Raw genomic sequence first — 25508 nt, forward strand, 5'->3', positions numbered from 1 at the left:
AAACACCATGTGCCTGTTAAAGAATAATGCAAGTTTGCTTATGAAATCTAACGCAATGCAGAATTCTGGATGGTGTGGGCTATTTTTAGATCTTCTAGAGAGTTCTTAGACTCTTCTAGACATGTCAAAACTTGGACTAATTAGGATATATTATAACCGAAAACTATATTATAATGTATGGCAAGGAAGTTCAGAGATTGTAAGCATACATAAACTGATAAACGGTGTCACCAAGCGGTAAACGGTATAATTGCAGCCTTACCAGCCAGTCGACTAGTCACCTAGTTTTGAGAAAGCGATTCACTTGAGCGAGTCGCTCCAGACGGTTCATTCGAACTGATTCAAATTCAAGATTATTTCCATCGTTCAAATTGGTCACACTCTGCTAAAATAAATAAAAAGAAGATGGTCTTACCTGGCTTTCCACCACGGTTAGGCTGGTCTGTTGCATTTTAGAGGGGTTTTAGGCACTGTTCAGCTGGTTATTGGAAAAACCAGCTGGTTGCCTACCTAAAAACAAACAAACAAAACACGACAAATGTGGCGTTATTTGTGATAGGCCTAACGTTACCTCCAGGGTTCACCATTGATTCGTAAACGGAATCAGACTTGGGAACTTGGTTCGAGGAAGATCAAAATAACTTTATCTCCATATAGGCTACCACATCAGCTATAGCCTCATTTTGCAGATAACGTTACAAATTTGTACTCACAAATGAACGACCTATAGTGCAAATTATTCACTTGAGCGAGACAAACATTCACTGGACAAACGTTCGTTGTGCGTTTGTCAAATTTAAGGTCTCGAGAGGTGGACTAATAATGTTCGTTTCTCATATTTATCTCTGGCTGCATTATTATTTCGTATTTGGAATATGATCAATGTGGACGTGTTAATGTGGTTATTGAAAATAGGCTATTTAACTCTGATATGACATGTAGGTTATAATATATATATATATATTTTTTATTTTTTTTTCATTTTTCTGAAGGAGATTTAAAGATTAAGTCATTAAAATAATCCGATATTTCCATCGTCCCATCTCTACTTTGCACACAAATTGTTTCGACCAAATCATAAAGAATCGGCTCAAACGAACGACTCACGAATCTGACAGCACAGGATAAAATTAAAAGGATATTTCACCCAAAAATTAACATTTTGTCATAATTTACTCACCCTCATGTTGTTTGAAAACTATGGGTTTCTTTCTTCTGTTAAACCTAAAAAAATCAAATTTGAAGAATATTTGTAAAAAAGACATTTGATGGCACCCATTGACTTCCATAGTCAGTTTTTCTTCAGTAGTCTGTAGTTTTTGTGTTTTACAAAAGAAAGAAACTCATACAGGTTTGGAACAACATGACAGTAACAACATTTTCATTTTTGTGTTCACTGTCCCTTTAAGTTAATGTATGGAGAAATACACATTTCAAACTTGACCGATAACTAATACTGCTATTTGTTCATGATATTTAAGATTATACCTGTTTAAACTAAAAGCCAAGACTGCTTTACTATTTCCTGAAAAGCAGGCCAAGAGACTTACAAGCAATCCAGAACACAATAACACATCAGCACTAGCCTCATTTTGCAGATAAACTGTGTAGAACCACTGCAGCACTTTTTAACTGCATCTCTGCAGTGTTTTATAGCAGGTCTGAGCGTGGCCGACAGGACCGCGAGACACATTTCACCTCTGCAGAGGTGAGAGAAATCAATAGAGACAAATAAACCTCAGGCCAGGAGTCCACACGGTTAGAGTCGCTCCCCGTTCTGTCAACCACTATCCTGCTCAAGACTCAAATAAGTGAGTCACTATTTGACATCATTAAAAAAAAAAAAAAAAAAAGAGAAAAGTAAATCCACTGTTTCTTTTTCCCCCACAGATAAGAGTGCCATGGTGAATTTAAACCAAGAAACAAGGAAGCAAAAAGACTGGAGACAAAGTTCATTTAATGGCAAAACCACAAGCAATTGTAGAAAACCATGTATTACAGTGCTTTATTTTATTGCTATGTGCATCCAAGACACATTATCCTAACAAAATGAGAGCAAATAGCCAAGTGAAAACATTATAATAGAAAAAACATTTAATGATGTTGGCCATAGCTATGATGACTTCCCTAAAGGCTTTTCAACTTCATTTCGATACAAGATACTGCATCTCTGAACTCTGTGCTGACAATGAGTGTGTTTACATGCACAATCTTACACTGATTATGCTTAATAAACCAGCAGCATGTAAGGTCACGTAAACGCATAAATGGTTTCTTTCATCAGCCAAAGGTCATAGACTGTTTAAGCCACAATCCTGGCAGTTTATTCTGTGTGTGTGTGCATATGTAAACCAATCATTTCAAATCTCACATTAATGTTTCCTGCTTTGCCGGAATTTTTGAAAGAGCTGAATTGTTGTGCATGTGAACACACTCAATATCTTTTTTATTAGTGTAGCATTAAAAACCCCATGGAATCCTTTTTAGAGGGCATATTCCTGTTCTGTTTTTGATGTATTTCCCATTGGAAAGTAAATTGGGGTAGAACATTTCAAAAGGCTTGTCTTTACATTTTTAAAAAGCCACGGAACTCCCAGTTTTCTATTTCAGGGGTTTTTAAAGATAAAATACTTGATGCTACAATAAATTGCTGAAGACCCTGTAAACATTTAGAAAAAGGATTGCATGTATGTGCTACAGCAGTGCAATTTAACTTTGACAAGGATGAAACTGACCAGAATGAGTGAAAAATACCAATATTCACCATACAAATCACCAAAATCTGTTCACACATCACCTACACAATTAATGCAGGGAGGTATGCACAATTAATATCACTTTATTAATAATACCTCAGCTGTATTACTAGATGATCATGCTAAAAATAGCAGTAGATTAATTAGCAACCCTGTAAATACCCTAAAAATATCTCAAGACACCGTTATAGGGAGACTGCTGCTACTGTAAATCTGTTTCTATTTCAAACGCCTATATATTCTGTTTCTAAAGCGAGTGTGGCTGTGTTTGTGCATTTCTTGTTGGCTTAACTCGTTCGGTGGTTGTTTGGTGCTGTTGGCTTTAGGAGGCAGATTGTCGTTGCTGTGCATCTTGTAAAAATGGCATTAACAGCGAGCTTTGTGGAACTAAAATACATGTTGTTCCCTAAAATGTGCTTAGTTATTCCTCGTCAGATAGTGTAGCTTATTCATTTGAACAGTCTAGCATACAAGAACCTTGCTGAGCTGACATTAAGCCTGAAACATACTCTACATAAGTACGTACTGTAAACAAACTGTAGTTTGAATTCATTCATGATTGCATTAGGAAATATGTCAGCATTGCCACAAGGGGCGCTATAGTAGGCATCGGTGTAAACGTCGTTTTCGACAGTCGTTGAATAGAATCTTGTGCTAGGGGTGCTAAAATTTCACATTTTACCTTTAAACCGTTGACATGTTTATAGCTTGCTACCTGAATGTGGATTAAGACAGATGTTTGAAGGAAACTCTACGACAGGGGTTCTCAAATCTGGCCCTCGAGGTCAACTTTCCTGCAGTTTAGCACTAACCCGAATCAAACACACCTAATCAAGGTCCTCAGGAGTACTAGAAAGTTATAGGCAGGTGATTTTGATCAAGGTTGGAGCTAAACTCTGCAGAAAAGTGGACCTCGAGGGCCAGAGTTTAGAACCCCAGCTCTACGGCCTCCTCTAATGCTTTTGCAATGCATTGGCCAAGATTTCAAATTTGAGTAGAGCTGTGTTTCCCAACCCTGTTCCTGGAAACACACCAACAGTACACATTTTTATGTCTCCATAATCTGACCCATCTATTTCTGGCCTTGGGCTGCGTTTAACTCCACTTTTAGACATACACTTGTGAACTAAGCACTTCCCTTCAGGGGAATCCCCGCTGCCATTTTGAAGTGCGTTCAACTTCTTTAAGTGGCGAGGGAAGTGTACTTGGACAGACTCCAGCCTAGATGACCCTTTGATTATGATCGATGGAGCGAGTCTACTCAACCTGTACACTTCAGGCAGATCCATAGACCACAATGACATCAGAGCAGATTGCGCTTAATTTGCCCCCACCCCACACAACGCTAGTGTATGAAATTATAGTTATTTTGACATGCAACCGCATAATACTTGTAGCTATCTTAAGCTGACTGATATTAGTTTTATTGTATTGTTCTTATTTTTGTTTGTGTATTTTTTTTATATTCCCCCCACCAGCACAAGCACACACACAGGCCTACAGAATGGTGCGTAAAACAAATTCATAAGGAACAAAAATATAAATAATAAATCAGCTCCATTGCGGATTCCAAGTGGGTTTAGGGCGTTCCATTTAAACACATTGCAAGGGTTCCGCCAGTAGTGGGCACTCGTGCAATGTAAGCAATGAATAAGACAGAGGGAAGTTAGCAAGGGAATGGCATGAAAAATTGGACTTATGGTCCTTGCACACTGAGTCCGAAATTTTCGTATGCGTTTTTTCATATTCCTCATTCAGTGGCTCTGAATTGTCAAAAAACCTCTAAAAATGCTTGCTACGGATGCGAAAAACGCAGAAAATCGAACCGGATCCGAATTGTTTTATGACGGACGAAAGTTTCGGAGGCAGTGTGTAAACGTGATTGACACAACGTGAGGTTGTATTTTTTTTTAACGTCGAAAATTTCTCATTGTGCAAGGATCTTTAGAGTACTTTTACACGACAACAATATGCTTAAAACTGAGAAGTTTCTCCATTGTGTTTTCCGCATACAGACAACACCAGTGTCAAACCGATCCCCATCCAGACGGATCCGCGAAAACGACTAAAAACGCTGTATTCTGCTGCCAGGCCATTAGATGGCGATGAAACACTATAGACTGAACACGTACTACGCATGTGTAGATTTGCGTTTTTGCTGTTTACATGGAGACTGTTTTCAAAAACTTGCACTTTGAAACCCATTTTCACGAGCAAATGCCGTTGTCGTGTGAACGAACGGCCAAAACGCATAAAAAGTTTGAAGTTTTTAGTTGAAAACGGTGTCGTGTAAACAGCCCCTCAAACACAGCCTTGGAGTCTCTACTAACGAGCTGATGAGTTGAATCAGATATGTTTGATTAGGAAGAATATGAAAATGTGTACTGTTGGTGTGCTTTCAGGAACAGGGTTGGGAAACACTGGCGTAGAATATATTTCAGGACTTAAGGTGTGGTCACATTCTCAAGGTCAATTGTCAATAGCGTAGAGACGTATGAAGGACTGTTGGTGAGCGTGGCGAATTCGTAGATGAGCGAAAATTGCAGTGACTGAAATTTCACCTAGCAATGGTAAATGTGACCACACCTTTAGAGTGAAAATTTGTTTTACTTAAGCATTGAAGGCAACTTTTTCTGAAGTGTAAAGGTTCTGTGGTTAAAGAATCTCCTCCTCTTTTACATATAGAATCTCGTGGGCGGAGCTTGGGACTTGATTGACTCCTCCTACTACCAGTAGGCGATCACGGATCACGATGCTTGAGGCAGAGCAACGCGGCGTTGACATGGGCGACAGCCTTTCCCATTTTCTTTTTTCGGGATGGAAGGCTTCAACGGTGTCCAGCACTGATGGCTGATGGCCTGTAAAAGGAGAGCAGATGTTTTGATGACACCAACCGTGACAGCAACTGTGCGGTAGATAAATATATTATGATGCAACTTCCATACCCAGACCTCCCGCCACGATCATTCTGCCTCGCACTATGGCTGCAGCAAAGTCTGCTCGCTTGGTCTTCAAGGGTACGGTGTCCTCTGATTTCAACCAAGTTCCTATGAAACAAAGCGGACACAAACAAATAACAATAATAAAGTGCAAAATATTAAAGGTGAAGTGTGTATTATCTGCACCACTAGCAGCAATTTGCAAGATGTCATTCTTATAATGTCTTGCGTATAGTTTATACATTAATCTGGGTTTTTCAGCTTACACACTATTCACCATTAACACGGTGTGATTTAAAATCTGACATATTAAATCAGATTTATACAATGAGTGAAAGAAAATTAACAGGCTTACACAGTATATGACTCAAAAACTGTTTTGTTTGACAGCTTTTCCTAAAGCGTCTAAAGAGGAAATAGAAATAAAGGACTTTCCTGCAGATTAGAGTCTGGGTGCTTGTCGATTAGAGTTGACAGACTGTTTTCCATTTGCAGGATCTAATATATGTCTAATAACTAAGCCGATAGCTTGCCGTAATAAATGCAAGGACCATTTCTTCAAAAATTACTGAGCTAGAACACTTTAATTGCTTTGAAAAGGAAGTTAGATTTGAGCGGCTTTCTGTGTTTCACAGATGTAGAATGTTAATTTGGCTCATTATTTACATCAACCTAATCTGCCAAAAAGCACAATCATAGCCAATAACACACAAACGGCATTGGAATAATGATGGTTGTTTGAGAGTTGCCAACTCCTTTCACCATTCATGTTTGCTTGCTCGATTGCAAAGACACGTATGCAGATGGCTCACAGCACTTGTGTGTGTGTGTGTGTGTGTGTGTGTGTGTGTGTGTGTGTGTGTGTGTGTGTGTGTGTATATATAAATATAAAGCAACACCTAACTTTTGTCATTACAGGCATTTTTCACAGATCAGGCAATCCTAGAATGCAAGTGATATGAACAAAAAAAGATGGTGGATGAGTAGAGAGATGGGTTTTTTTTCTAGGTTAATTTTTTTTACATAATAAAAAAAAATATATAATAATTGTATTAAAATGTGCATACAAAATATATTATATAATGACCTTATGGAATCAAAGTCTATGTAACATTCAGTCAGGAAGCTGCTTTAAAAGGTAGCGGCCCATGTAGCCAGTGGACAACAAGGCTCCTCGCTGAGTTTGTTTTTCTCCAGTGATTTTAGTTAAATCATTTATTGATGTTTTGCTGCAAATTTGGCAATTTGGATCAGGATCAAAGTGTCCGACTTGAATGAGCAATGAAGGGTCTGTCAACTTTGGACAGGATATTGATTTCAGCCCTTGGCGTGCAACGCTCGCTCTGTTGTTGGCCCAAAATCTGACGCTTTCTCTGTTGAACGGTGTTGCCCTTTCACTTTTTCTGATGCAAAGCATTCTTTTTATTCACATTCCCTTCAAACAGGTGGCGGGGTCCGTCCTGGTCCCTGTTCATTTGACATTACGTTAGAAAACGTGCTGTTGGGTCTATCACCTCTCAATTAGCAAGTATACATTGTCAAGTTGGATCTTTAATAAAAAGCACATCCATCTAGACAAAAGAGCAGATGGGCTCAACTATCTATCAGGATGAGCTATGGATAAGGGATGAAAATGTGTTTCTGAATAGCATCATTTAACGCCCCCTTTCCTATCCCACAATCTTATCGCCTAGTTATATTAGATTGGGAGACTTGTACGCGTGGTGCTTTTATTGCCGGTGGCGGATTCAGGCAGAAGGAAATTAGATAGCGAGGTTTAATCCCCCGTGCGGCTCTGTGAACGCCGGCGCACGCACCTGTTGACTGACACATGCACCGGTAATGGAATAATTAAAAAAAGAGAGAAATGGTTCATACGGCAGCGTGTTTAAAGTTTAGTTGACCTCCTCGCTGCCCACTTACGATAGAAACTTTTTTTTTGAATCGCCCTTGGGGCCAAAAAAAAAAAGTCTGTGCAATTTTCCCATCTACTGAATCTGATTAGAAAAGATCAGATTTGAGCGGAAACGATGTAGAGGAAGAAAAAGCGTGAGAAGCCGGAGAGAAATCAATAACTCATTTCAGCAGGTCTTACATTTTGTCACACCTTGTATCTTTCCACCCCTTTTTTTGGGTTAATCCGAAAAAAAAAAAAGAAAAAAATTATAAAAAGGGAACGGTTACCCGCGATGACATGATGCGCATGCTTTATGTACGCATTTAACATAAAACTATTTTTCTTGGAGATTTCACAGATTAAAGCTAAGGCCTGTCTCATACCGCATGCACAAGCAGCACTTATCTATATTCACCTTACAATATTCACAGAGATTCAACGTTAAGCCTATTTTTAGCAATATACTGTGTGCTGAAAACCATGTGGAACAGAGAACATTCTCAGAAGGCAAACTTCTCTCAAAGTTATGAACAAACATTTTCCCTGTAACGTTAACAGAACATTTGTTCAAAGTTATGTTGTCTGTAATAATGCAAAACATTATTTATACATCGTTCATGGAATGGTTTGTTTTAATTGGACATTTGTCTAACATTTTTAAAATGTTTCTACATGATTTAGAAAGTTTAGATAAAGTACTGTAACATTCCCTTACTGTCTGCAAAATGATCAAATTGAATGTTTCCTTAGTGATCGCATAACCAAGAAACGTTTTTATAAAACATCCAGAAATAGCGCTTTCATAACTTAATGGGAACATTAGGATACCATTCTTAGAACATATTTTGTTAGCTGGGTAATAACAGCAAACTATCTTTTTTTTTCAATGCCCTATAAACCTATTTACCATCTTTTGCAATTCTAGCCTTTTATGAAGTAAAGTTCTTTAGATTTTTTCATGTTTTTGAAAGAAGTCTTTTTGCTCCCCTACCAGGGATGCATTTATTTGATCAAAAATACAATACAAATATTATAATATAATATATTATAACAGTTTAAAATAACAGTTTTCTATTTGAATACATTTAAAAATGAAATTTATTCCTGTGATCAAAGCTGAATTTTCAGCATCATTACTCCAGTCTTCAGTGTCACATGATCCTTCAGAAATCATTCTAATATGCTGATTTGCTGCTCAAGAAATATTTCTTATAGCATTTATCTGAAATGGAAATCTAACATTAGAAATGTCTTTACTGTCACTTTTGATCAGTTTAATGTATCCTTTCTGAATAAAAGTATTACATTTCAAAAAATCACCCCAAACTTTTGAATGATAGAGTAAAATAATGGAGTGAATTACTAAACTTTCTATCCAAATCTGACTGACTCCAGATAATTTCAGCATTTTATAGCTTCAATCTGAAGTTTTTGGGTATAGTGCTCTGTTTACAGTAGATCAATTGTCATTTGGATTTAAATGAGATGCCCTCTCATGTAAATTAGATTACATGACGATAATGATGGTTTGTATGTTTTCAATGCTCTTTTCACTACTTACTGTATGTTTACAGTGGGAAACAGACCAGATATACAGAATGTACTGTTTTAGTGTTGGCATGTCTAGCTAATTTACCTTGGTTGGTGTCAAAGATATTAACATTCTTGGTAAACTTTGAAGTTTGGTGTAATCCTCCTTGTCTGAGCCCTCCTAACCAGCAGAGATGCCCAGCACTGTCCCATATGACCCCAGAATAAGATCTCTTGCAGAGCAGGCTGGGTAGGGAGGACCAAGTGCGGTTTTCCATGTCGTAGACTTCAAACGTCTTCACCAAGCGCTTACACTGACGTCCACCTGAAGAGACAGAGACACTGGTGGTGACTGGTCATTTTTGCATGGGAAAGCACCAAATATTTGCCACATTTTAAGTAAATGTCGATTTGATAAACCAATTATCCTTTTGTATATCAGATTTAGCTAACTTAAGTGGGCATTTTTCAGCAACTACAACGAGGTCAGGAACACAAATACGCACACACATAGTATTTATTGTACAAGGGGAGATAACAGATACACAAGGACTCTCTGCTCAGCAAACCTGCCACGTAGATCTTGGAGCCCAGTAGGCAGACACTGGTATCGTAGCGCGGGGTGGGCATGGGCGGAAGGAGCGCCCACACGTCCTTGCGAAGGTCGTACTGCTGGAGAACACTTCTAGGCAGGAGGTCTGCTCCCATTCCCCCAACCGCAACAGCTCTGCCGTCTGAACAGAGATCAAATGAAGGTCTTCATTTTGAACAAAGAACTCTTGAACAAAACAGTCTTTCACCTTACAATGTCAAATACTCAATGAATAAATGCTTTAAATGCCATGTGCTGACAGAACTGCGGCTGAAAAGAGACTGAAGTGACATTGACATGGTTTTCTATCTCTATCTCAGACACTTTTCACTATCTAAAAACAATTGTTTTTGTTTTTTATTACATCTTTCTGATATTTTTGCCCCCAATTCATCAGTACACACACACATATATATAAAATGTATTATCATAACATCAATATTTATCTTAATCAAAATTTTCAATTTTGTGTAGATAGCTATAACAATATTCATTCTGTAATACACTTTCTTGATTGTATTGTTTACAATTAACCTTATTTAACATACATACATACATATACATATATATATATATATATATATATATATATATATATATATATATATATATATATATATATATGAAGAGTTCAGATGCAAAAGCCTCTAAGTGCCATCTGAAATTTTCTTCTAGAATGATAATTTTTATAAAGCTTGTATATTTAGGTTAAGTAATTTCACTTAAATGACAATTAATAGGTAATTTGCATTGCCATTTAAGTGAAATTATTGAACTTAAATATACGAGCTTGATAAAAATGATCATTCTAGAAAATTTCACAAGATTTCAGATATATATATAGAGATAGATAGATAGATTATACTGATTAAGAACATGCAATAAAGATCTAAACAAACTTTAGTTTTTAAATAGTTTTATAATAGTTTAATAATATAATATAATATATTTATTATTGTATTATTTATATATCAATTTCCATGAATAAAATCAACGGTCCTGAACTTTTTCCTCATTGAATAATTGAACATATTTGACCTGTAAAGTATGGAAGTATGGAGATAATACATTGGTAGTGAACACCATTCCATGTTGACTTTAAAGCCACAAAACAGTTTTCTACCTTTAACAGTGACAGAAAGCCCCATGGACGCCTCTCTGAGTGAGCATCTCTTCCTCCATCTGCCTTCTTCAGTGTTGTACACCTCCACGGCCTTCAGGGGGCGCTGGTCCTTCCCCATCCCACCGACCACCAGCAGCTGCTTCCCTAAAACGGCCACTGCCGCCCCGGCTCTCGGCGTGGGCATCGGAGGAAGACTGAGCCAGCGGTCCACCTCGGGCGAGTAGAGCTCAAGAGCGCTGGTGGGTCGACCTGAGGCATCACAACCCCCCACCACATACAGCTGTCCCCCCACATCAGCCAACGAGTGATACACACGGGCACTGGAAAGACATGCCAGGCTCTGCCAATGGAACTCATGGGCCGAGGGCACCGTCATCACCCTTTCCGATCACTTTGGTTTTTGGAGTCAGCTCCTGGAAAACATCAAGAGTAATTAGTTTACATGGCTAACTCTACATTCAGCCCACGTCTATAATAGCGTTAATGTTTAGTAGTCACTGCTGTAATCCGCTGTGTGCAATTCATACAGCAATTATGACAATGTGTACAGTGATTACAACACTTGCAATAACAATGACAATGTCCATATATTCTCATACTGTCGCCTACTATTCCCACGACTGACTACTGGGATATGATGCTTGACTCATCTCATAAAGCTTCTAAATATATATCAGGCATCATGGTGCATCTCACTTTCCCATTCTGTTCCATCTTTCTTCCAGAAGCATTTAGCCTTATATTTTAGTAGCAGAAATTACGAGTATTTAAAGGTACTTGCAATTGCCATTAGGGCAAACTGTTGATAATCAAATAAACGGTCCATTATTTATTAGATTTGTCAGATAATAGGCAAATGCTTAAAACAATGTGCAAATTGAATATATATGCTATTCATTATTTTAGTCATTTTCTTTTTTAAATATTTACAATATAAAGTGCAGATTATACAACATTGGAAAAAGTAATATAGGAAAATGAAATCTAAATATTAGATGAAAAACGTTGAAAAAATGGTTGCTTTGGTAATTGAAATACTGTAAATAAGTTTAAATTGAAGTACTAAAATCACTTAAACTACAATGAAATAAAAAACAAATGAAAGCACATTTGTTTTACAAAAGCACACACTAAAACTAACTAAACTAAAATGAAAACTGATTATAACGGTGATGGTGGTATTTAATCACCCATTTTCTATTACAAAAAAAAAAAAGATGTTATGCGAAATAACTTGCATGAAATGTACTAATTTTAATGATATATTTTAGAGTGAAACATATCTAATGCTAAAAATTTTATTCAATGCATCAACCAATATTGCATGACCCAAAGTAAATAAATATATTTCTTATTTTATACTGATTCATGATTTGTCAATTTTAGATAGATATACTGCAGTGCCAGCTAAAACAGAAATATGTATTGAAAGCTTGTTGTCTTTCCATTTAGCACTATACACAGTGCTATAATTGGATAACAGTCTACAATTATTCTGTAATCATATTAAGAGAAATAATAAGGGAACTAATTACAAGAAGGCTAATGGATATCAAAGACTTGAACTCAGAAAGAAAAGCTCACCGTTGTTCCAATAGGCATACAGAGAGGCACATTTTGTCTTATTTATGGCTGTAAAATCCACGGCTTAAGTTATGCAAACACTTTTTTATGTTCTATTTCCATCCAAGTGGAGGCAGTGTTATGGAAGACGGCCCAGAATAGCATCATCACTTGATTCAATTGATGCAGCCAATTTCACACAACTGTTCTTCTCTCCTCAGCTGTGTACACAATGAGCTTGAAGTGGGCTGTTGTACCGAGGCTTAGCATCCAGCAGTATCCAGGCAACCGTGGTCTTCATCCCAGTCCCTGACTTTCCTCGAAGAAAACATTCCCATGCTTCCCCACAACCCTTGCATGAAGACTTTCCCAGAGTGCTTTCACAACCAATGAATATAATTATGAAAGTATTGCAGCTGTCATTTAAGCAGATATCAACATACGCTTCAAAATAAAATCCAAGTAATATCGGACATCCGGTTTGTTTCTTAAGCTACACAACAAAGATGACCCGCTTTTGAAACCAGAGTAGGCTATATGTAAATAAATGTGTACATTTCAAAAGTTTGGGGTCAGTAAGATCTTTTTTAAAGAAATTCATATTTTTATATTTTAAAGAAATGTTTACATTTTAATATAATCAAAAGAGACAGTATTTCAAATACATGCTGTTCTAATAACTTTCTATTCAACTAAGAATCCTGAAAAATCGATCACTGTTTCTACAAAAATTTTAAGCAGCACAACTGTTTTCAACATAAAAAAAATAATACACAATGTTTCTTCAGCAGCAAATCAGCATATTTGAATGGTTTCTGAAAGATCATGAGACACTGAAGACTGGAGTAATGATGCTGAAATTAAGTTAAATAAATAAAATGCATTTTTAAAATATAGTAAAAGAAAAATATTTAGAGTATAATATTAATGTATACATTTACATATACTATATTATATATATATCTATATCTATATATATACACATTTACATATACTATATATATATCTATATCTATATATATACACATTTACATATACTATATATATACACACACATTTGCATATTTGCATACATTTGCATATATATATATATATTTATATATAAAGAGTCTCTCTCATATCTGTAAATAAAACAGATCACAAAGATAATAAATTTACACTATATAGGCTACAACAATACTACAATACACACTTGAAAAGGTACTTGTAGTGAAAACAGCAACATTTAACAAAATATTAAAAAGTATGTGGCTGTTTTTTTGTAAATGACTTATTTACATGAACTGGTGAAACAAACTCTGTGTCTTTGTGCTGCTGGTTTCTGGATCAAGTCTCATTGAAAATTAACGACTTCTGATTGCTGGCGATTTACAATACAACGTAGGATTAAAAAAAGTAGGAAAAAAACGGAACTGGTGAAACTTAATTTTTATGAAAACAGCCGCCAGACTACAGATTTTTTTTTTTTTTTTTAGTAAAGTTAGTTACTTGCTACTAGACGTTAGATAGTCCACAACGCTAGTCATCAGTATACGAAAAATCCCAGAGGACAAGTCTCAATTTACAAGACCTTCATTCATACATGTTCCCATCTCAATGCCATTTACGGCTGATCAGTGTGTGGCGAGTCCCTGATGGGCTTCTCTGAAAAGCTGATCACAGACTATAGAAGTGTTTGGCCGCTCTGCTCTCATTGAAAGCCATCAGATAGTACTTTAATGACGATTAAACTGGGTTATTACAGGTTGAGAGCTCTGGGCCTCTAGTGATTGTGTTAACTACACAGAGACCCCTGAGAGTGGTGAACACTTCATCAAGTCCAATCACTGTGTAAAATGAGGTGATCGTTCAGTGTCTTTTACTCTTGTGCTTTCACACAGGTTCAAAATATCACTGAATCCCAATATCTTCACAATATCACATCTCTGTCATACTTTCTCAGTTTCTTTCAACATATTGCCATCTTAAGGGTGTCAAAACCAAAATCCTGTTTCCTCACACATATTAAACATCAAACATGGACGAGGAACAATCAATTGCAAGAGACCGAGATTGAGAAACGTCATACTATATGAAAAATATTTTTGTCACCAAGGCTGCATTTATGTGACTGAAAAAACAGTGAAAATAGCAACATTGTGAAATATTTAAAGTATCATTTTTTCCTGTGAATTTCAGCATCATTACTCCAGTCTTCAGTGTCACATGATCCTTCAGAAATCATTCTAACATGCCGATTTATTTATACAGTTTTATTTTTAGACTTTCTTACATTTCTTTAGCTTTTTTTTTTAAATATAAATATAAAATATAAGTAAAAATGCAATATAAAATTTGAAAACTTATTTACTAAGCAGTGTCAGCACCCTTCACACAGCTCAAGTTTTCTTCACAACTGAAAAGAAAACTTTTAAAGGGATAGTTCACCCAAAAATGAAAATTCTGTCATCATTTATTCACCCTCAAGTTGTTCCAAACCTGTACGAGTTTCTTTCCTCTGTTGAACACAAACGAAGATATTTTAAAGAATGTCGGTAACCAGACAGTTGACCGTAGCCATTGACTTCTATAGTAGCAAAAAATAAATAGTATGGAAGTCAATGGCTACCATCAACTGTCTGGTTACCGACATTCTTGCGATCCCTTTAACCTGTTAAGCTGCAACCCCACTTTTGAAAAATCCCCAGAAATGACATACCCAAACTGAAACAGATACAGTTCATGAACCCTTTGCACTAAAAGCACAAGTATGATCTCATTTGAAAGCTGACACCTGGTAGTTTATTGTAAATGTAGAATTAATTATTGTCATAATGATTTTTTTTTTTTTTTAAATAGCTTCAAAGTTTTGTAAAGTTATTAGAATTTTTTTTTTATGAAACATATTAATGAAAATAAAATTGAAGTTGGCACTGGAGCAATCTAGAAATGCACTACAGCTAAAGCCACATGTCTGACCATGTTATATTTAAAATATGAAGATAATAAGTCTAAAACTCTGTATTTAGTTAAATGTTTTTCAAGATCATGTCATGACTTTATTTTGATTAGGCTACTCTCAAAATGTTACTGATGTTTAGTCATCGTCTAAGCATCCATTCAGTCTTTTGTCTCTATTGTTTTGTGGTGCAAACGAGCCCCATTCAGTCTCAGTCTCCCCCTGCACACATTCACACCTCTCCAGACTGGTTATGGCTCGAAATATGCATTTCTTTTGTCTGCATTATAGCTACTAACGACTGGCTATTCACAGGGTTTCAATCCCTAATTTCTTTTATCAAAGTTCTCACTTCACATTTGAAGTGCACTAAATAGTGGTCAAATGCACTAAAACATATCAGTAAGCATTCTTATTTAGAACAAAATTCATAAAAGAATAACCCCTGGTGGCAGGTGCACCTGGGCTAGCTAGCATGTTAGCTTAGCACACCATCAATACACGACCATTTATGAGATTAAAACCATGTTTGTGCTCCAAACTTACTTCATAATGCAATCGAGTGTTTTAAATAATCTTCTGTGATATAATTTGGCTTCAGATAAATAAAAAAAATCAGACAGAAAACATTATTTATAGTTTTATGCACGATGATAAAGTCTATATCGATTAGCATTACATTATAAATATAATCTATTATTATGAAAATACCTGGCATGGCTTGAAGAACACAGGCAAATCAAATATCATAGCAAACATGTTTATTGTCTTCAAAACATGCATATTACAGCGGGATCTCTGTAGCTTTGTGTGTAGCAGTGACGTCCTGGAATGTCACATGATTATGGCTCTTCTTCATGTCCCATATATGGATTATTTTTTGTGCATATAGCGCCCTCAGGCTATTGGTATGAATTGAAAACACTGCACATCTCAGTAAGAAGCGATCATAATGATTACATCGACGCATTTGGGTATAAATTCAATAAATATTATTCCTGTCTTTAGAAATATGACGTGAATCTATGAGAATATATCAATATTTCTCCAAGTTTGCACATTTTTGAGCTAAAAGCCCTGAAGGACGTTGTTTTGTGTATCGCTGTCATGACGACAGCACAGGAGTTTTTTATGAATGAAAGCAGCTGACGCGCATAATTCATATTAAAGGTATCGACTCATTTTTTCATTTCATAACTCCTGACACAAATTAAGACATAACTGTCACTATAAGTTTCTCAGAATACAATAGTGGTCAAATACTGAAACTTGAGTATTATATCTTTTTAATGATGTATAGTTTGTCAAGGTATAACATTAAATCTGATAGTAACTTTGAACTATATAAATAAAAAAACGCTTCAGTGCGCCCACGCACTGGTGAAGCTTAACAGGTTAAGCAGGGTTCACCAATCTCGGTCCTGGAGGGCCGCTGTCCTGCAGAGTTTAGCTCCAACCAGCTCCAACACACCTGTTTGAAAGTTTCTAGTATGCCTAATGAGACCATGATTAGCTGGTTCAGGTGTGTTTAATTGGGGTTGGAGCTAAACTCTGCAGGACAGCGGCCCTCCAGGACCGAGATTGGTGAACCCTGCCTTTAAGCGACAGAAGACAGGCAATGGAAATTCACCACAAGAACAGAAAACCAACACATTAAGAAATAAGTCTTTAACTAGTCTAATCAGCAAGCCTCCCTTGGTCAGGCAGCCTTTTTATGCTTATAAAAAGTCGATACCCTTGAATCTGAAAAATGACAAGACATGCTTATCTACAATAAAATCCCTTTTCAATGTGAAGAAATGGATCTGTTTCCAATTAGACGTTCTGACGCTCCGTCACCTGCAAAACACTGTTCTTTGAAGAGCGTTTGTAGTGTAGATTATCAGTTGAGATTTAAATACATGTTTCAAATAACAATTACAAAGAGCCACGAAGCCGAGCCGGGCGAGTCGTAACTTGGGGAGATATTCTCAGATGTAAATTGACTGTCAAAGACGAGCTGAGATGAGAAGGCTTTTTTTCTCAGAGTCCGCCCCTCTGCCTTTCTCTCTCAGCCTTTGTATTCCAATCACAGTCTTTCACCTGGGGTTTCGACTATCTCCACCATCATTTACAGGCCAAGCTGTCGTACATTTCATCCACGGGAAGACAGGAACTTAAAAGAAAGCTCAAGGAAAGACACATTTCTCAAGTCCCGCTTTTCTCCCCCCCACTTGACTCAGTATGCAGAGTTGGGTTGCCATGGAAACAATGAGACCATCTCAAGATGTGGGAACCGGGGGTTCTGAGCGGAAGGCTTCTTCGCTTTTAATGATGCATTAACAAACAAACAAAAATCACAGCGATCTTACCCCTTTGACCCGAGCTGACGTTCTCTTGTTAATGTTCTCTTGGCATGCCTTGCAAATCGCATTAATTGCAATCTGTAATGATTTGCTCCACCACGTCTTCTTCTTTTGGTTAATTAACTGCTCGAACAGCTTGAGATCAACAGTAGGCCTACGAGCGCCCACTGAAGTCATTTACAATCAGTGTGCATCCTTTTCAAACTTTTAATTAGTTAGTCTCCCTTCCCCAATACATAACTTAGGCTTAATTCTGGGCCTCATTGTATCCTAAACCTGAGCTATTAGCTATGAGTATGATCCAATAGACTTCACGCAAATGATCCATTTAAGGTCCTCCTGTCATTCTCTCCTCCGGCGAATCCATAAGTCCCAGCAGGTAAGCGTTTATTGACTTCTATTTAATTAGCCTCCCTGAATTCAAACAGCGCCAACTCTAAAGTCCACAGAAGTGCGGTTCTTAATCAGAACAAAATGATCCTGGGAGGGTTTATCTACCGAGCGTTGTTAAAGTTCTGCGGGGGATTCTTTTAAATTTACATTCGCTTTCATTATCAAATAGGGTTGAGCGTTTTGACAATATACTGTACTGTGCGATCAGTCTCAGCGGGAAGAAAATGTGCAATATATAAATGTGCCAGTATTTGCATGGCAATCAGTGGACAGAACTGCATAATGAAACATTAAAAGGGACTTGGAGTGAAACATGGAGTGATGCAAAAATAAGGGCTTCAAACATCAGAATTCCCAACTAACATTGGCTAGCATTGCGTAAACACTGGTAAATCTTCTGAGATAACATATGGTAAGCAGAACATCCTTATGATGTTATCAGAATCAGAAGAAAAAAACTGAAAACGTTCTTCCTTTATTCTAGATTTCTTTAGTAACTTTTAAATATAATTCTACTTGCATTAAAAAAAGTTCAGTTCTTATAAATAAAATATCCTGTTTAGGAAACACTAAATTTGGAACTTGAAGTTGGAACTATGTAACTAACTTTTTATAATATTAGTGTTAGCTATCCGTCTGATTTGTCATATTTGTCACGACAACAGAAAGTGTTTGGCCTGGTAATGGATATGACAGTGTTTATATGTTTGGTCTTGGCGGAATAGATCTGCTATGCTGCTGCTGTTGTTGGTTATTAGGGACTTTAAGCAACAGCTGGAGATGGAACGGCAACGGCAGCCGGAAACGGTTAACTGCCGCAGCTAAGCAACAGTAAACTCATGTAGCTAACACACCAAACAACAGTAAAGAGGATGGCGTAGGGGATAATTTAATCATCTGACAAAATGCAAAAAAAGAAAGTGATTTTAAAAACCAAGAGAAGGGTAGCTTTTGGCATTTAATGATATAGAGAAACAATTACAATGCCACATAACCTAAAACATAACATTAACTTTCTTAATCTGTCACGTAGTAATGCCTACGGCAAATCAGCTGTTCTCCTGTAGTAGACGGTTACAGTAGAACGTTGCGAAGTGGCAGTTAAAGTTGCGCATGCGTAATAGAACGACAGAATGCCGTTGCCGTTCCACCAGGCTGTTGCTTAAAGTCCCTATTGCTGCTGCTGTTGGTTATTACTGCTGCTGTTGTTTATTGCTGCTGCTGTTGTTTATTGTTGCTACTACTGCTGCTGCTGTTGTTGTTTATTGCTGCTGCTGCTGTTATTGCTGCTGCTGTTGTTTATTGCTGCTGCTGCTGTTGGTTATTACTGCTGCTGTTGTTTATTGCTGCTACTACTGCTGCTGCTGTTGTTGTTTATTGCTGCTGCTGCTGTTATTGCTGCTGCTGTTGTTTATTGCTGCTGCTGTTGGTTATGACTGCTGCTGCTGTTGGTTATTACTGCTGCTGTTGTTTATTGCTGCTGCTGTTGTTTATTGCTGCTGCTGTTGGTTATGACTGCTGCTGCTGTTGGTTATTACTGCTGCTGTTGTTTATTGCTGCTTCTGTAGGTTATGACTGCTGCTGCTGTTGGTTATTACTGCTGCTGTTGTTTATTGCTGCTGCTGCTGCTGTTATTGCTGCTGCTGCTGTTATTGCTGCTGCTGTTGGTTATTGCTGCTGCTGTTGGTTATGACTACTGCTGTTGGTTATTGCTGCTGCTACTACTGCTGCCGCTGTTGTTGTTGTTGTTTATTTCTGCTGTTGGTTACTGCTGCTGCTGTTGGTTATTGCTGCTGCTGTTGTTGGTTATTACTGCTGCTGTTGGTTATTGCTGCTACTACTGCTGTTGTTGTTGTTTATTGCTGCTGCTATTATTGCTGCTGCTGTTGGTTATTGCTACTGCTGTTGTTTATTGCTGCTGCTGCTGTTGGTTATTGCTGCTACTGTTGTTGTTGTTTATTGCTGCTGCTGTTATTACTGCTGTTGTTTATTGCTGCTGCTGCTGTTGGTTATTGCTGCTGTTGTTGTTGTTGTTGTTTATTGCTGCTGCTGTTATTACTGCTGTTGTTTATTGCTGCTGCTGCTGTTGGTTATTGCTGCTACTGTTGTTGTTTATTGCTGCTGCTGTTGGTTATTGCTGCTGATGTTATTACTGCTGTTGTTTATTGCTGCTGCTGCTGTTGGTTATTGCTGCTACTGTTGTTGTTTATTGCTACTGCTGTTGTTTATTGCTGCTGCTGCTGTTGGTTATTGCTGCTGTTGTTGTTGTTGTTGTTTATTGCTGCTGCTGTTATTACTGCTGTTGTTTATTGCTGCTGCTGCTGTTGGTTATTGCTGCTACTGTTGTTGTTTATTGCTGCTGCTGTTGGTTATTGCTGCTGATGTTGTTTATTGCTGTTTATTGTTGTTTATTGCTGTTGCTGTTGTTTATTGCTGCTGCTGTTGTTTATTACTGCTGCTGCTGTTTATTGCTGCTGCTATTGTTATTGCTCCTCAATACCTCAATACCTTACTGAATTGGTTACAGAACACAAACCAGTCAGATTGCTCAGATCACAGACCAATCATCTACTACGAGTACCCAGATCCAGACTGAAATGCAGGGGTGACAGAGCCTTTGCAGTAGCTGGCTCCAGGTTATGGAACAAATTGCCGTCATCTATTTAAACAGTGTCCACAGTGTCCGAGTTTAGAAGTCTTTTGAAAACCTATTTTACTCTTGTGCTTTTAATGTCTTGTGAATGTTTATTTTAATTTTGGGGATGGACCCAGATATTTCTTGTGCAGCACTTTGGTCAACCAAGGTTGTTTTAAATGTGCTTTATAAATAAATTAAACGTGAAACTTGTTGTTGTTTATTTCTGCTGTTGCTGTTGTTTACTGCTGCTGCTGTTGTTTATTGCTGCTACTGTTGTTGTTTATTGCTGCTGCAAAACAAATACGGGACTTGCTGCCATTATATCCATGACACACTGCTGTGAGCAAGACATGCTGCTGCTGTACAATATAATACATGAATTGCCCGTAGCAGATCTATATGGGGAAGCTGGGGAAGGTGGAGGGTTTCTGAAAGCGCACTGCAACTGCTAAAGGAAATGCTGACCAAGTATTTGAAGATTGAGCTGCAAGCTCATTGGCTTCTGATACAGCAGGAACCAATCAGCTGTTCTCTATAGAGAATGATGTGATTGCAAGTGGATTGAGTTAAGGACCAGCCTGCGCCATCTAGAGTTTCATGATAGAACTTTGTATTTGAGCGTAAGTTGAACTCGAATAACATCCGATAACTTCTTTTAAAAATGTTTATTGACAAAATGAATTGGAAACAAAAATGTTAAACAGTCAAAAAACTGTATATCTGCATTCACCAGTCTTACAGTACATTTATTCAGGGAATGATGTCACCATCATAAAGCAATATTATTGGAGCTTTCCAGAAATACTTAAATACTATATTACACTTATTAAATTCACAATTATTAAACCCACATCTATAAAGAAGTAAAAAACGTAAGTTTAGCTTTACTGTTTTGAGCTTTTTTTTTTAACTAAAGGATTAATAATGGGAATCTTTTTTTTTTTTTCACCACTAAGTTCCAAATAAAAAGAAAAAATATTTATAAGATTTATAAAAAAGATATAAAAAATATTTATTCATTTGTAAACTATTAATTTCACTGAACTATCCAAAAAGGCATCACATGATTATTTAATAACCTTTTTCCTAAAATTTCCAGCCATACAGTATATAGTGATACATTCAAGTATCATCATGATAGAAAATGGCTCATCCAGCAATATAGATTTTGTCCTTCCTCCCACGCCTAGTATCAAATGATCATGATATAACAGAGCTTAAACCGAAGAATACTATACCTGACCTCTTCTTTATTCATCTGGTGCTTCCTTAATCCTTTGTGCTCATTGTCTGGCCAATGTCAACTGTAGCAGAGCAGATCATTTCCATAGCAACCCTGAATTCAGTGCACGAGAGCACAGAATATAATGCAATTCTGCCGTCGCCATTCCCTGGAGGATTACATAAACGCGTTTGTCTTTCCTTGACGATTTTATATTCAAAACCTCCCTGCAACATGCTTTCCAAAAAAGACGGCTAACTTAGGCGGTGTAATAAAAACCCAGAGAAATCTAGGTCAGCCATGGACAAAACCATAGCTGCTCTATTCATTCAACAAATTAAACTACGACTCCTTTAAAGGGCCTTTGATCAGACGGAGTGGATTAGATTCAATTACGAAGGCCTTCGATGTGCCATTTGAATTTAAATGCAGTGGGATAATAATGTGGATGAGACTGGTCCGAATGAGGATTCGGCAGGAAGATTACAATTGGGAGCTGGGGATGTATTTCTCTAAAGCGAGAGCCAAAAGGTCTCATAGCTAATTGCTATGGAAATACCTTCCTACAATATGAATGAGTCCAAGGCCGTGGATCCTTAATCAGCAGACCGGCTATTCCCCGTGGTGTTTAAAGACACCAGTACGGCGAGAAATCACTGAAGCTCGACTCGGAAAACTTGGCAGGCTGTCACTGCTGCAGACAGTTAATATTTGGAGCAGGTGGACATTATGCAGTCGCAGTTTAAAGCAGGATGAAACTGTCTTCAGAAATTGGCTGGTTTGAGCCTAGGGGGAAAAACTTGTAGTGCAAATATTCCCCCTTTTGAAAATGCCCTGCAAGAGAGCTGCAAGTCAAAGTCCGCTAACCTTTAATTCACATTATCAGTTGCATTCAAATGAGAAGGCTGTGTGACTGCTCGCAGTGGCTCTGACCTTTCAGGTAGACGGATGCAATCCATAACTAAAGACTTGTCATGGATGAAGCAAGGTGTGACATCTTTACCAAAGGGCGAGAGATCTCAGGATAAGTGCAAAAATACTAGTACTGCTATATTTGTTAAAAGAGAACGCACACATTTTTCCATTTGACCAACTAAAGTCCAATGCAATTAGCCCACCTGACATTCACAAGTACGCTGTAAAAAGTTAGCTTAAAGTCAACCTAAAATCAGATCTTGGTCTTATTGTGCACAATTCATATGTGCATGTTATTTTTCATTTAAAACAATCGTTTTTCTTTGTAATCTTTTTCTAAATGTAATAACACGCTCCACCTCTGAAACGAAAGATGGCACAAATCCCTCTCACTTTTCAGCCCCTCTCCAACTGACTCTCTCCTGATATGAATCGACCACTTTTCACAATCCAATCAATTTCTCTGCCAATAACGACACCAGGAATTGCACAAGTAATGACTTTCCAAACAGATAGTCAGAATGGACCAAAACTTTTTTTCATTGAATATCCTGTTGCACTTGCAAATCGATGATCTCATGTTACTATAATTTATAAAATACCAGTTGAAACCATAGTTCAAGTCCTAAGGCTTTGATTCTATGCAGTGCAAAAAGTATAGTAAATGTCACATCATAGCATATACATCAAAATCAACTTTACGCAGCTTCTGATCAACCTCTGCAGATGTAAAATACACATTCAAATGTAAAAAATCTGTTTAGTTGATCGGCTAAGTGGGCCGGTGTTCTGACGATTTGTGTGCCACCCGCTCAGGATGTGCTATCTGCAGTTAAAACAGTCTTTTTTTCGGCCAAAACAGTCCAAAATACAGTAGCATGCTTCATGGGGCACAAGATGTAGTAGGACACAGTGAAATGTGTTAAAAATGTAGCTAGCACATTTCGACAGGGAAAAAAAAGCATTTCGTCCATGTGGTGTGTGAAGTGGTGTGAGGCTTTACTAAGCCCCAAACCTACCCCAAAGGCCTAAACCTACCCTTAAAACCATGCATATTTAGTGTTGGTAGCAAATCCTGCAAATTGCATAAAGCATTTATTGTCAGGACACCGGATACTCAAGTTAGCACAACCAATGGTCTGAGTTTGGGGCAAAACCATCTGTTTGGAAAGTAATTTGCATCTGAAATGCATACTTCCCAACTATAAACAGTATTTGAAAAGAGTAGTATGTTGTCTGAATTTACAGCATTCATAAAACAGTACTACTTCCTGACCTACTACTTCTGATGAAATTCTGAAGTCTTCATTCAATGAACACTTTAATATCCCATGAAGTGACCCAACAGTCGCTGGAAGGTCACAAGACAATTACAACATGACAAATGTAGTTCATCCATATAATACACACACATATGGTGCTTCTCATTTCTTATTTGTGCATCCTCGTTTCCTTTCCCACCCCCTTAGGATGTGAGGGAAGAATACACCTGTTTATCCTCGCTCATGACTCCTCATGAAGCTTCCTCGCGATGCAATTTTGTTGACTTCACATGCTATTAGAATTATCGTACTAGTTCCCTAGTTAAAAAAAAAATTGGACGTGAACGGCCTCTCAAGTCAAAATTTGAATGCGGTGAGACATTCAAAGCTATCACGACTTGAAGTGGGAAGTAGGAAATTTCCGAGGCAGCATTAGAGAATTTAGATGTCCTTCAAGATGGCTGAGTTCGATCGGTTTCCGGGTCAAGGGCTGGAGGACGGAGGAGCGAGGGAATGAGGAAGCATCAATTTGAGTATTGAGAAGCACTCATACTATGTAGAACCTACTTTTTAAATGGTCGCAAAGTAAGTAGGCTACCTACTCAGAGAGTATGTGATTTCGGACGATGCCATATATTTCACACTAATGCATGGCAGAAGACCAATTGCAATTTAGTATGCAAATATCATCACAAGGGAGAACATTTAAACAAAGTCAAATTGAGATGTTCAAACTTGAATCGTACATGTCTTTAAAAAGTTTAAAAAACAACACCTGAGAAATTATCCACACAGTAAAGTTTGAATGGAGTCAGTTCAAGCTGCATTAATTGCACAATACAATGAACAACAATTTACAAGCAGCTCCATTTGCATTTCGATTTATCAGACATGGACAGTACAGTAAATATACAGTAGCCTATCACTGCAATATAAAGTGTGAATCAAATGTTTCAAGGCTTTACATTTACTGTAAACAGTGAAGACAGAGATCCTCTCTATACGTAGGCGACTTATTCATAACATCAAAGCACAGAGGTTTGGAAATTAATCACTTACTGTTCGGGTCTGGGCTTCGGTTTCTTCCGATTCTCCTCGGGTGCTTCCCTTCTGGATAGAGAGCGATGCAGAGCAATAATACCGTAATCCACGCGTGGAAAAGAGACCCTCCCTCTTTCTGTCTGTCAGCCTCCCCGCATCATCCGCCGAACCCAGCACAGCATCTCTCCTGCTCTCTCCCTCTCTCTTTCCCTCATATGGGTCATACATGAAATATTCATCGCATCCCTTCATCACATTCGTCATTCTGACATTAATTTCAGAAATGCTCAAGGGGGCTCCAGTGCGTCTGATAACCTACATAAGTCCATCTCATTGTAACATCTACGCAAATGA

General features: G+C 37.6%; 1 protein-coding gene across 1 annotated transcript; it reads right to left on the bottom strand.

The window, feature by feature from the left end:
• Positions 1–1943: 1943 nt before the first annotated feature.
• klhdc8a (kelch domain containing 8A) lies at positions 1944–25508 on the bottom strand. Its single transcript, XM_079857181.1, has 6 exons — positions 25173–25508; positions 10838–11250; positions 9692–9856; positions 9229–9447; positions 5702–5803; positions 1944–5614 (listed from the first exon to the last, which is right to left on the bottom strand). The coding sequence occupies exons 2-6, from the start codon at positions 11211–11213 to the stop codon at positions 5412–5414; spliced, it is 1065 nt and encodes a 354-aa protein (XP_079713307.1). The 5' UTR covers positions 11214–11250; positions 25173–25508; the 3' UTR covers positions 1944–5411.

Source organism: Squalius cephalus, assembly GCF_949319135.1.
Source record: "Squalius cephalus genome assembly, chromosome: 22".
NCBI classification, from domain to species: Eukaryota; Metazoa; Chordata; class Actinopteri; order Cypriniformes; family Leuciscidae; genus Squalius; species Squalius cephalus.

Coding starts and splice junctions, on each gene's coding strand:
- klhdc8a (XM_079857181.1), bottom strand. CDS start 11,213: ATGACGGTGCCCTCGGCCCATGAGTTCCATTGGCAGAGCCTGGCATGT. Junction 9,857..10,837: donor GCTTTCTGTCACTGTTAAAG/GTAGAAAACTGT, acceptor ATCTCTGTTCAG/ACGGCAGAGCTGTTGCGGTT. Junction 5,804..9,228: donor TATCTTTGACACCAACCAAG/GTAAATTAGCTA, acceptor TTTGTTTCATAG/GAACTTGGTTGAAATCAGAG.